The following is a 13985-nucleotide window of genomic DNA, read 5'->3' as shown; positions in this document are numbered from 1 at the left end:
GCCGCTCGGAGACATGAAACCCAGCCAGCTGTTCAACGAGATGAAGCGTGTTGCTGGAAATTCTCTCGGTGAGACGGTGCTGATGGATTTGTGGACTACTAGACTGCCACCCCACGCTCAAGCTGCTGTGATCGCATCAAAGGGTGACGCCGCTGAGAAGACGACTATCGCGGATGCCATCGTCGATTCGATGGGTCTTCGTAACATCCACGCCATCGACATGAAGGCGCAGCAGACACCATCGTCATCAACACACGTGGCGGATAAACCAACGCAAGGCACCATCGAAGCCCTTCATCGTGAAATTGCACAGCTATCGAGCAAACTCGAAAAAATATTTTCTGTACGTGGTGCCGGCGGTTATCGAGGGCGATCGCGTTCACGCTCACGTGGTCGTGAAAAGTCAACATTCGTTTCCCGTGATAAAACGCCGTCGGATGAACAGTGCTGGTACCATCGTGTTTTTGGACATGACGCGCGGCAGTGTCGGAAACAGTGCTCATTCGGCCAGCCATCGTCGTCTGGCACACCGAGCAAACAGTGACGCCAGATGTTGGATTCGTCGTTGGAGGTAGGCGAACTTTCTGACGACGCGAACAAAATTTTTCGCCTGAAAATCACGGACACGACCACCAGCATGCAGTTTCTGATCGACACCGGGGCCGATGTGTCGGTCATTCCAAGAGGTTCTAGTTCAAGCCGTACGAAGCCAACCACGATGAAGTTGTTCGCCGCCAACGGGACAGCAATCAAGGTCTACGGTGAAGCTCTTCTGAAGGTGAATCTTGGACTTCGTCGTGAGTTCTTGTGGACATTCCTGATCGCTGACGTCACTTCTGGAATTATCGGTGCAGATTTCATTTGTAATTTCGATTTGTTGATCGATCTCATACGCAACCGCCTGATCGACAACACCACAACTCTCGAATCGGCCGGAGTGCTTGCGCAAACGAGTGAGTACTCCATTAAAACATTCAGTTCAGTATCACCGTACGCTGAAATGTTGGCCGACTACCAAAGCATCACACGACGCGCTCCATCAGGCACGGAAAGCCAATCATCGATAGTTCATCGCATCGAGACCACCGGACAGCCCGTCTACGCCAGGCCACGACGTCTGCCACCGGACAAGCTTGAAGCCGCCCGTGCCGAGTTCGAACATCTCATGAAACTCGGGATCTGCAGGCCGTCCAGCAGCAACTGGGCCAGTCCGCTGCATATGGTGAAGAAAGCTGATGGTTCTTGGCGCCCGTGCGGGGATTATCGTGCCCTGAACGCTCAGACCGTACCCGATCGTTACCCGCTTCCGTACCTTCAGGACTTTACGACGATTCTGCAAGGTAAAACTATTTTTACTAAAGTTGATCTGCAGAAGGCATTCCATCAGGTCCCGATCCACCCGGACGACATACCGAAGGCGGCAATCACGACGCCGTTTGGACTTTTCGAATTCTCCTACATGACATTCGGATTGCGGAACGCTGCCCAGACATTCCAACGGCTCATCCACGAGGTTGTTCGGGGGCTGGACTTTATTTTTCCCTATATCGACGATTTGTTCATCGCCTCATCGTCGCCCGAAGAACACAAGAACCATTTGCGACAACTGTTTGAACGGCTCAAGCAACACAACCTGGCCATAAACGTGGCGAAGTGCGAATTCGGCCGGTCTGAAATCACCTTCCTTGGACATTCCGTCTCCGCCGAGGGGATTCGACCATTGCCCGAACGAGTTGAGGTCGTCCAAAACTTCAAGCCACCCATGACCGTGAAGGAGTTGAAGAGCTTCTTGGCGTTAATCAACTTCTACCGGAGGTTCATTCCGAACTCGATCGAAGCCCAAATGGAAAAAATGGACGATTCAAACTGGCGTCCTTGGTCTGTCGTGATGTTATGCGGCACACCGAAGCGAGCGATCCATCCAGTGACAAGAGCTTGAGCGATCGTCGGTGCAGTCATGTCAGGAACTGGAAGTGCTTCTGGCCATCGCGAATACCTGTCGATGATGGTGAGACAGTACCGTTGACCATTGCTTGGTGGAAACGGGCCAACAATGTCGATGTTGATGTGCGAGAACCGACAATCCGGTGTCGAGTAGCGGGTAACGGGTGACTGTGTGTGGCGCGTCACCTTTGACCGTTGACACTGCAAGCAGCTCCTGGCGAGAGGCGATGCTGTCCTTCCGGATGCCGGGCCAGACGAATCGCTGCGTCATCAGTCTAGCCGTAGCACGTGTGCCAGGATGGGAAAGGTTGTGTGTCGCTTGCAGAGCAGCGTCACGAAAGCCTTTCGTAACGAACGGTGGCTTTGTCGAGCTTCTGACGGAAGGCGTAGATGATCGGCTTATGGTCGGTGTAGATGTGGCAGCTCCGTCCTTCCAGCATGTAACGGAAGTGTCGCACCGCAAGGTAAATCGCCGTCAGCTCATGATCGTACGTGCTGTATCGAAGTTGCGCCTTGTCGAACTTCTTGGAGAAAAATCCCAGCGGTTGCACCTTGTCGTCGACGATCTGGTGAATGACTGCTCCGGCTGCAATGTCGGATGCATCAACCCAGAGAGAAAGCTCGGCTGATTTGGCAGGATGAGCAAGCAATGCTGCTTGGGCGAGTTGCTGCTTGCATCGTTCAAAAGCAGCAGTAGTTTCATTGGTCCAAACTAACGGCGTCCGATCGTTTCGTTTATTGCCAGAGGTCATCGATAAAAGGTTAAAAGCGGCCATTCTTTGCCACGATCCGAACCGATGGACTGAACACTTGCCGGTGATCTTGCTTGGTTTGCGAACAACCCATAAAGAAGACATCGGAGCATCGCCAGCTGAGATGGTGTACGGAACCACCCTTCGCATACCATCCGAGTTCTTCATCGACAACGCCTTAAGTCGGACCGAAGCAGATTTCGTCGTAAAGCTACGAGAAGCTATGCGTGATCTGCGTCCCAAGGACACGGCATGGCATGGGAACCGACCTGTTTTTGTGCATCAAGATCTGCAGACCTGCAAACACGTGTTCATTCGCAACGATTCTGTGCTTCCGTCGTTGTCTCCCCCGTACGATGGTCCGTTCAAGGTGCTGAGTCGGAACAGCAAGCATTTCAAGGTGGACGTCAAGGGACGGACTACGAATGTTTCCATCGACCGATTGAAACCTGCTTACACGATGGACGAGCAGCAACCGTCGCAAAGTAGCTCTAGTCCCGCGCCAACAGCCTCGGCTACAATTCCTCCGACTAGGGTCACTCGTTCCGGACGACGAGTTGTCATCCCCCTTCGCTACCGCTAGATGGATGCCTAGTCTAGGAGGGGAGTACTGTAGCATCATCATCGTCGCATCACCGGTACGACAAACAATCATCGACCGTGCGAACGAGTCATCATCATCTCACGCACTCGATCGGGGCCAACAATTAAACAAATAATCCTTTGTTGTGCCTTTTGCACCCAATTTCTAAACGGGATTGTTTTCCCTGACTTGACCGGTCAAATAACATTGACCGTACTCTGTATATATAGCGCGTAGATGGGCTTTGAATAAATAGTTTTTTGTATACACTCGAAGTGAACACAGTCTTTTTATGGCCCTTGTGCCAAAGGTATAATAGTTTTTAATTTATAATTATTTATAAGAAATCAAGAAAATTTGGGCCTTTTTTGTTCCTTTTTAAAAGTAGTCTAATTATTTTTTGAATATTGCAAAGTTGCTTGAAAGGCTCACCCACATGTTTCGCTGCTACCTGGGATGGTGCTGCCAACGACCAGTCGATTTGGCATGAAATTCGTCTATAAATATATATATTCTATGGCTTCACCAACAAAGTTGGTTCTACTTTGAATCTGACGAGAAAATGTTATATAAATTCTTTTTATATAAAGTTTGAATTCAAAAAGTTCTCTTGAGTGATATTACATGTTGTTTCTCAAACTCAATCTCATTACTATTTCTTTCGTCAGATATTCTGGTTTCATTAAATTATCCAGCACTGTTTTGAGAAGCCTCGAATCATTTGTAGTGAAAATAATTCGGAATTTTCACTCTGGAAAACCTGTTTCAGTCGATTTTCAACGGTTTGTATAAATAAAATTGATAGAATTCGTAAGTTAGGTACAGCTTTCTATCAGGAGGGTGTCATTTGATGTAAACATTATACATGTGCCTATATTTTTTGCAGACAATTTTCAGAAAATCAGAAAAAATCAGAATCATTTCTGAAAAATCAGGTAAAATAGAGTGTTTGTCAGGATATCATGTAATGTACCAAAAAGTCTGGGAAATCCTGAAAAATCAGAAAGGTTGGCATTCCCGAAATCAACGCTTCGTGGGATTTGTTCTGAGAGCATTGTAGTCATAAAAACGAATTCGCTGCGAATCTTTCGCGTGTAAATAGCTCGCTTGAAATGCAAATGCATTGCTTGCTTTACGAATAGTGCGCAGAATGTAAGTATTACAATTTGAGTTTCACCCGTTTGTAACTTGTTGTGAAGGGAAAAAGTCCAAAGATGTCATTGGCGAATTATATTATATTTCATCGTTATTATTAGAAGGAATCGACGAAACCAAAATTGCGCATGAATGTCTACTACAATTGCAGGACCATAAACTCTATTCACATTTACCACAGTCTGGTTTGCGTTTTCGCTATTATAAAAATTATTATATCTGTAAAATATAGTGTATTGTCTTATTGCTGGTCAATTCGAAATTTCATAAACTTGTACAGATTACTATTTTTACTATTCTCATATCCTTGATTTATCTAGGAATAATTCAAAAATATTGTCCATCAATGCGAATAAAAGCAGCATACGATCAGCATCAAAACAAAGAAAATCTTTATTCGAGTTTAATGTCCAAACCAGGGCCCGAAATTTTCGAAGATGGAAAATGAAAATCGACTCTCCTCTCAGTAGCTTCGTTTCGACTAGGACTACTTCGACATTCGCCGTCAACATACCTAGAATTGGCTAGAAATGAATTGACGAACGTTGAGAGCGAGGATGACTGGTGAATTGACGATGATCTGACGAATGAATAAAAATCTACCTCTTCAATCAGCCTGACTTCAATCCATCACTACATCTCCACCCTGACATGTACCTCGTTGCACACGTACACAATATTATTTTAACGTCCATATAAAGTGAAACGAAAACTAGTTTTCTGATGCGAAAAAAGTATTTAGGGGTCGTGGGGGCAAAGTGGTCACCTGCTTGTTTGGTAGTATAACTGTTGACTATAGATGCCGTATTGATAGTCACTTTATTTCTGAAAAATTTAATGACTTTTGAGTCACTCTGTACTTCAGTAGAGTACTGTTGATTCATGTTGACAGAGAAACTGCTGGGAGAAGCAAAAACTCATATCCAAAAGAATGCGAAGGACGATGACTTCATAGTCCCCTGACTATCTGCAGTTGAGTGTGGCTTTGCCGACTGTCTAGGACTGCGTTTTTCATTTCTCTATCGGGGTGTAAGTTTCAAAGTTTCGAAAACTAGAGCGTGACGTTGAAGGTACAAGATTTTGAACGTTGGTACCTCGTTGACAGCTGATCCAAGTGTCACTGTTACTATTGTACTAAAGAGTCCTTACTTCTAAAATTTCTATAATGTTCGTTCTCGTCATAGCCTTACGTCAAGAATGCGGTAGTGTCTTTAACACCACCCTCCTGTTTTTTTTCAAAACATCGTAATTCGAACGTTGTTGGAAAGTCAATGAATTTTCTCGGAAGAATAACATTTTGAAATACTGCTAGAAATATAATTCAATATCACTGTTTTATTGACGTAGGACTACGTTTTTCAGTTCTGAATCGGGGTATAAATTGGTTTGAAGTGTTAATTTAACAGAATTTGACGCATAATACTGTCATGTCGGAATCACCAAAATGGAGTGAGGAACTTTTAAAGATTGAGGAAATTTCAGTACTTTGCGTATTGCCATATAACGTTTCAAACGACGTTAAATGAGCAACGAGGTTTTTATTTCAGAATCAAAGAATCAGAGCTGATGAGGTTTCACTTTCAAAGATTTACGAAAAGTCTTCCTTTGTTCTTCACCTCGAGTGACGGGAGTTAACAAAGTTTCTCGCTTTATTCTGGACGTCAACATACTTTTTTGTTCCTATTTGATATCCAAGTCGATAGCATATGAGGACACGGCTTCGAATCTCATCTAACGACAAACTATAGTTACACCATTCGCCTTCGGGAAAAATGTGGCTTAAGTCTATTCATGTGGTTTGCCGCGCGGAATATAAGTGAGTTTGATATTTTGGAGCTTCAGTGAAATGATCCTTTGGGATTGTTGTATGTATTAAGGATGAAATTCATAAATCTTGGCTCATTGGCTCTTTGATTGGTGCTACACCGATTGAAACGTGTCCTGGGGGGTTACATATATATTTAATCATACGGACATAACTTTTCAAGTGCTTCTCCGAAAATATAGATAAATTTCAGCAATTGTTTGTCACAGTTTCCCAAGTGGAACCGATATTCTCCTACTCATTCAATGAAGCAATTATAAAACCGAATGATTTGGGATTTGAAAACGAATTGGGATGAGATCCAAATGAGGAGATAAAAAATGATACTTTTTCACATCGACAACGAAATGGTATTATAACAGACCAACGGCAATTCGCATCCTCCAATCCAGCATTGTCAGCAGCGATGTTTAGATGTCCATCGCCCTACTGCTCTTGTTGAGCGTGGTGCAACAGAACTACTGCTGCAGCGCAAGTGCGGACAAACCCAACCCAACGACAATGTCTGACGCACTCGAGCCAGAAAAACGACCACTGAACCAAAGCCTGATCATAACCATCCGCCGGGAAATGGTGCCATTTTCCAGTTGATATAAACTCGCGTGTTAAATTAGCTTTTCTTTTGTCGATTGTTGGTGAAAATAACTGCATGGACAGAGAGGGAGTGAGAGTGGACTAATTTTGTCGTTTTTCAAATTCAAGCTCCGTTCGCGGAGAGTGGATGTGGACAACAGCAACGTGAGTTCCCTGTGTTGACTCCGATGGAGGGGGGCGAGCCGGGAGTAGTGGAACACAAATGTTTGCGGATGGAGTAATTAACTTTAAATAAATTTATGCAAATGAGCGTGGTGAAGGATCCTTCAAACGTGTGCGTGTGTGTGCGCGTCAGTGCAAGAGTTTATTTCCCGTTGATTTATGGTTTCCGAGGTTGTAACTAATATGGAGCGTATTTTGATTTGAAAAGGGTCAGGTTCTGACTTTCGCAAACAAAAGTGTGAATGATATTGTTCGGAAGCATTATGGTTTATGAAAATATAAATAATGCACACAAAGGTCTCTATCCCGAGAACGGCACATTTTAGTTATTCATGTTGGAGGTGTTAATGAAACTTGTATTTAACATTATCCTCATAATAGGTCTCGGATCAGTTGCTCGATGAAAGTGTCCAATGCTGTTGACATAGAATCATGTCTGTTTTTGCAGCACCTATTATAAATTGTAATTAAATTTCTAAATCAACATCAATCATATCTTGTACCACATTTCACCCAAGGCGGACATTGTGGATGCCAGTGTTTACCCCCGAGGGAATTTATGCCTAAGATACAGAGAATCTTCTCATGATTCTGCAGAAGCAACCGGATTGGGCTGACAGCAAGGATGCACTCATTGTTTTGCCCTAACGAAAAGTGCAAACTCCATCTCCGCCCTCTGTTGGCTATTTGCAGGAAGATAGTTTTCGCTGCTTTATCATTTACAAGGAGCACTAAACGGAGCAGCTATGCCTCTGTTTGGGAGCTTCAAACGCTCAAGAGTTTCTGCTTGCTGTCATGTGCAGATGTGCACTGCAATTCTGATGTCATGTCAATTTTAGCTCCTACGGAAACTGGACCAACCCTGGCAAGCAAGCCCAACCAACAAGTAGACGACGGATGCGTCAACAAGTACAAGAAGGTGCGGTGTGAAGGGGGAGGGGGGAAAATTAAATATTTGATTACCTTCTGCGAATGCAATCTGGTTTTGAGAGCGGTGGTGCTGTTGTTGCTGCTGCCAGTGTTGGCACTTCCAACGACATTCAGCGTGTTGGGCGTTAGGATCGAGGCACACATGTTCTCGTTTGGGCTCTCGCTTCCGAGCGAAACCGGTCTCGGGCTTTCGGAACAAGGCGATGCTTCACGGGACACACTCTCGGAGTCGTCGTCGCTAAGAATTGCACCTGGAGGTAAGCGGAAGAAAATATATAAGCTACGTTTAAAGTCTACCCATGTCTTCAGACACTACCTTTTCCATCCTCTAAATCATTTTTCATCGGTTTAAACATCGACAGCTCGGAGTCACCGTCAATTCCCAGCCAATTTTCCGCGTTGTGAATGTTAATCAGATCTTTCACCAATTGTTCGTCACTTTTGCCGCCGATATCACCGCCTCGTCCTTTGGCCGGGCCGAAGACTTCGTGATTATAGAGAGGGTCATTCACCACCGGAAAGCCTGTGCGGTGAAAAACAGAAAAACAGTTACCTTCTACGGCACCGAACCGCACACACTCACTCAACGAAACCTACCCAGATATTGCAAGTGCACACGGATCTGATGCATTCGTCCGGTCAGCGGCTTGCACAGGACCACACTGCTTGTGCCGTTGTAACCAATCTTCTGGAAGGTTGTGGTGCACTCCTTGCCTTTCGGTGATACCTTGCAGACACCTATCTTGTAGCTCACCACCTCGATTGGCTCCTTGCACTCGATTATGCCTCTGAAAGTAGGAAAAATGGGAAACGGTTAAATGGATCAAAAGTTAAGCCCCTTGAGGAAGTCTTTATCACATGAGCGATTTCATTTGAATTCGAACGTCGAATTTTATCTTGTATTTTGACGTAGAACTACGTCTTTGATTTCTATATACGGGGGTCACTCTACGAAAAACGTAACGTTTATTACGAGTTTTCAGTACATACAACAAACGGCTCTTTTTAGCGCTACTATTTAGAGTTCCAAAAGAGTTAAACTAACTGATTTCTGAAAAATAATACATTTCAAATAACCGAGTGTTCTGAACAATCACCGTCCTACGTCAAACTTCCGTCCTTGCCCCTAGACTCAGATCCTTCTACTTTTTTATTTGGCTCAGATTTTACCGACGTATTCTTTGAGACCAAAAAGGGCAATTTTTACCATCAGTTATCCATTTTTACTCCAGCCTCACTTTTGAGAAGAGCCCAAACAATAATTGTTTGCTTGAAAATTTTCAAAATGATATAACTCAGAAACGGTTGGTCCGATTGATTTTATGTCATCCGCAATGTTTTAGGTTATTATTGGGGCTATATGGAGGAAGTATTCACTGTGAAAAAAAAGGTTTTATTTTTATTTTATTTCGAAAATAAGACCTAAACTCAATTTTCTCAAAAAAGGTGTTTTAGAATTTTTTGAACATTTTTTGTTATATGTTGCAGCGGACAACTAATGACGTTTATTGCACAGTGCGCCAAGATGGAAAAAATAATGAACAAAAAAGTTATAATTTTTAGAATATGAGGATGTTGGAATGATTCTTATAAATGTTTTTCGACCCTATGTTATGAAAGTATGCATGATTTGCAATAAAAAAGAGGTGTACGCCAACAATTCCTAATTGCCACCGTTCCCGAGATACAGTGATTTTAAAACAAAATTTACTGAAAGACACAAACTTTTAATCGTTTTCTTATGTTTTTCGAAGTTATTCAATTCAGAAAATCATTTTTCCGAATGTATTTTGTTTCATGTTTCTATGCAGTGATAGAGAGTCACATTTTATTACAAATTCCTTGTTGTTTCATAATGCCTACATTTTTTTTTACTATTGGGAGTACAAATAAGTTTCCAGGGTTTTTTTTTCTAAAGATCAACGTTTTATTATAAAAACAAGAGAAGTCACAGATTACTCAAAGTAGTGTCCATCGCTAGCTACAACCTTCTCCCATCTTTCAGGTAGCATACGGATACCACGCTGAATGAAGAACTGGTATTTTGAGGCAATCTAGTCATCGACACCTTTTTTCAGTATCATATTAGGAGGAAAATCGCTGCTCAGCCAGGCCATGTGTCATCGATCGCAGCAAATGGTAATTGTTTTGACTTTGAGGATTCAATACGCACTGATACTTTGTGCTCCTTAAATAGTAACCGCTTTCGAATATTGTTAATTAGAATGTTGCTTGAAACTTTCATACTCTGTTGAAGTTGCATAGGAAAAGAAAATTTAAGTTAGTTGTTCCTCCTTTCGCTTTTGAGCCAAATCGAATAGTTTCTTTGCATTTTCGATGGAATGTTAACGTTCAAGAGCTAGACTAGCTCTTGTAGCCACGCGTTTTACAAGATACAAGCTTACAATTATCTCACAATTATCGCTCAGTCAATTTCTGATAGATTTACAAGTGTTTTGCATCAATCATTTTCGGCACTCCATAACAATTCATTTCAGTGACAATGAATAAAATAATATATTTGTTGAAAACACAGACTTAACAAGGCTGGGGAAACCGACATCTTGAATACATGTAAGTTGGGGGTTCCTTTGCTTCCACCGAAATATGTTCCCTAACCCTGATTTCAAAACCAACGAGTAGTGAAAAAAGATCTGCATGGTGGGGCACAAATTCGAGTTGGAGACACTGTATAAAAATAAAATCAACATAAAATCATAAAATCTAAAATTCGAACGTGTGATTCAATCATACACCACCAAACTCCACATAACGGTATGAAAACGGCGCGACACGTCTTATTGATAATTTTTTCTGATTTGTTTCCACCTGTCAATGCACTGCATTATGTCAATGCACTGCAAGAAGCACTGCATTATGCTTACTTCGCGCATATTCTGAGAATGCGAAAATTTTTGCACACCCGCTCAACACAGTAGCAAAATAGAAACGGATTTTTTTTCCAATAAATCCGAAATCCGAAAAATCAATTCGTTTCTGATTACTTCGAATCATATTTTAGAATGCATCGATATTCTTAAAATGACACTTTAGTCGAATGTTGTGTAGCCCTGAAAAGGACCGATGAGTTTGTGTGGTTTTGTGAAAGCAGTTAAAGCTGGTTGATTCGTGATTCATTCGCGTTCTCGCGACAACAATACACGAAATTTGTGTACAGGAAAACCTGTTTTTGTGCGATGTGTGATAGGACCGCACAATATAAATTGCACAAAAATAAAATTGTACAAAACTTCACCAGTGGCTTTAAAAAATAGTGTGCGATACATAATTTGAAAAAAAAACATTTTCATGCGGTAGATAAGGACCGCATAAAAAAAGTTCCCATTTAACCCCTTCCCGTATTATTTAATACGTCACACATCAAGTGATTTCAATAGCCTGCTGAGAGTTCTAGCGCCCTATGTTATTCAAGTATCCACGAGTGAGACTCGATGTTGTACGTGAAAAAGTTAAACATTAAAACATACGTTACATATTAAGATACATCTTAGGGATCGAAAAAAAACTAAATGGCCGAAAACTTCAGCAGTTATATTTTTTTCATACATTGCACAAAAAAAATCGCACAAGAAAAAAAAATCACACAAAAACAAACCGAAGAACTAAAGCGCACAAAAACAGGTTTTCCTGTATTTTAAATATTGTTAGTGGACAATAATATGGCGAAGGAATAAAAAATCGATTTCTTTCTGTTTTTTTTTTTTCAAAAGCTTTGTGGACTAACATAAAAACCAACTAAGCTTTCATTTTCATTTTTCAACACGGAAATATTTTTATTTGAATGAAACATTTTTCTTTGAGTTTGTGGGTGAGGAGTTCATGTATATGTGGGAATTCGTATGAATACGTGTAAGTACCATCACTCCTTGCAACCTGCGTACCTACAAACGCATGAAAACTAAATTTATGAATCATTCTTTCTGAGAGTACGCATAGCATTTTGAACTTCTGGTACAATATGCGTTGAAGTGCTTCTGTAATTTAATCCGAACTTTTATCGATCGGCAAAAAAAAAGACGGCCGAACGTATCAATATAAAACTTTCACAGGTGTTTTGGGGATGCACTAGGCTACAAATTTATTGTTTATTGAATTATTCAACATCAAAGATGAAGGGGTATTTTTTTATTCAAACAAAAATATCCCTGTATGGAAAGGTCCTACATAAACGTTATAGGAACCAAATAAAAGCTGGTTGACAATATTAATTGAATTTGCTATTAAGTAGGTTAGCATAAAATTGTGTTAATTCATAAAATCTTCGAAAAAACAGAAACAAATCGATTCTGTATTTCTTCCCGATATTTTTGTCAACAACATCTACACATCAATTTTAAAATTATATTCAAGAACTCGGCTCCTTTAAACTTAAGTAACTGAGCCTGTAAAAATAGACGAATTAATAAAAAAAAATCTACACATCAAGATATAGATATGTTCGTAAAATATTCAAAAAAAAAAGTTCAATTATCCTAAATCATTATCTAAATAGAATGTTTCGAAAGCTTGTTTTTGACTTTCAAAAATAGTGAAAAATGATCTGCATGGTGGGGTACAAATTCGAGTTTGAGACACTGTATCAAAATAAAATCAACATCAAATCATAAAATCTACAATTCGAACGTGCGATTCAATCATACGGCGCGAAACATCTTATTTAATATTTCTTTTCTGATTTGCTTCCACCTGTCAATAGAAGCTCTGCATTATGCTTACCTCGCGCATATTCTGAGAATGTATTCTTAGGCTAAAATTTTTGTATACCCGTTCAACACGGTAGCAAAATAGAAACTGAAGTTGGCCGGGGCGAACACAATATTTACAGTCACAGCCGAAAAAAATCCCCACCTACCTAAGTTTCTCTTTCTTGAGCTTGAGCTTGAGCTTGGGTAGACTGTACAATTCGTAGTTGCTCTCCGTGATTGACCTGAACCTACCAAATAGCACAAAGAACACACAGAATGACGCTTGGGACTAGCAAATCATTCTCGTTGTGCAATTTACGGTGATTCGAGCTTTAAATGGTCAATAACGACGCCGGCCACGTCCTTACAGTCACCAGGGGAAGGGAAGGAATGTTAGTATGATATTCGCCGCCCGAAGGCCAGAAGGGTCGCCTCTATAGCGTGGTGTCCTAGCGAATATCATGGGAGGGATAATTGTTAGTGGGAAGAGGTATGAATCAGGATTCACTGTGGTAAGTGATGTGATTATGTATACCTAAACTATTGACCGCTTGACGAAACGAAAATCAGAAAATCCTATAAAACATAACACGCGGGAGATATTATCTTTAAATATCTTGAGAAAGAAAACCTGTGGTATTAAGTGGACCGGCTATATATTCTATTATTCACCGCACGTATTTTTATCGAAGTCTAATCGCGATAGTGGAGAGTTAACTTTGGGAAACCTGAAAAGGTAACCGAGAGAATTCCGGTAATCGTCGTGCGTACTGTTATAGCATGTCTCCCACCAAACGACTCACAGCCCTCAAAAATATCCGCAATACCCGCCAAGACAATACCAACAGCAACCCTGTACGGCAGTACTACCGCTCCGCTCTCGTTATTTCCAGATAACACTCGAAGTATCTCACAGCTCTCTCCAAACTGAACAGTTTCTTCACACATACACACGCATCTAAGAGAAGAACGTCACAGGAACGGGTGTTATATAAAAATGTTAAAGATGATTGAAAAGAAATGAAGAACTTAGCTCTCGATGTGACCATCGTATAACGCCTGCAAATTCTGCCACGGTGATACATTCACTGCGATATATGCACACACACACACACACACACAACCTGAACTAAACATGAGGAAAAAAACGCAACAATTCTGAGCCTATTCGATGAATTCAAGTAACATAAAATTAACACCATCATATCTTGAATTTTATAAAAAAAAAATCATCCGACTACAATTGAACATCGATTTTTAACGTAACTAACACAGAAACTCAACCGACATATTGTAATTTTCCCGCACGGCCATACCTAAGTTTCTCTTTCTTG

At 41.5% G+C, this 13985-nt stretch overlaps 1 protein-coding gene across 4 annotated transcripts in view; it reads right to left on the bottom strand.

Annotated features, from left to right (window-relative positions):
- LOC129780217 (pseudouridylate synthase RPUSD2-like) overlaps nt 1–13985 on the bottom strand; it is a 619255-nt gene that overhangs the window by 16405 nt on the left and 588865 nt on the right. For all 4 annotated transcript variants that reach the window (XM_055788249.1, XM_055788248.1, XM_055788247.1 and 1 more), the window contains 3 exons: nt 8543–8733; nt 8262–8468; nt 7979–8196 (listed from right to left, as the gene is read on the bottom strand). In XM_055788249.1, coding sequence (XP_055644224.1) covers nt 7979–8196; nt 8262–8468; nt 8543–8733 — 616 coding nt within the window. The remainder of the gene's footprint in view (nt 1–7978; nt 8197–8261; nt 8469–8542; nt 8734–13985) is intronic.

This window comes from Toxorhynchites rutilus, chromosome 3 (assembly GCF_029784135.1).
Source record: "Toxorhynchites rutilus septentrionalis strain SRP chromosome 3, ASM2978413v1, whole genome shotgun sequence".
NCBI classification, from domain to species: domain Eukaryota; kingdom Metazoa; phylum Arthropoda; class Insecta; order Diptera; family Culicidae; genus Toxorhynchites; species Toxorhynchites rutilus.
This window is presented reverse-complemented; position numbering and strand designations above follow the sequence as displayed.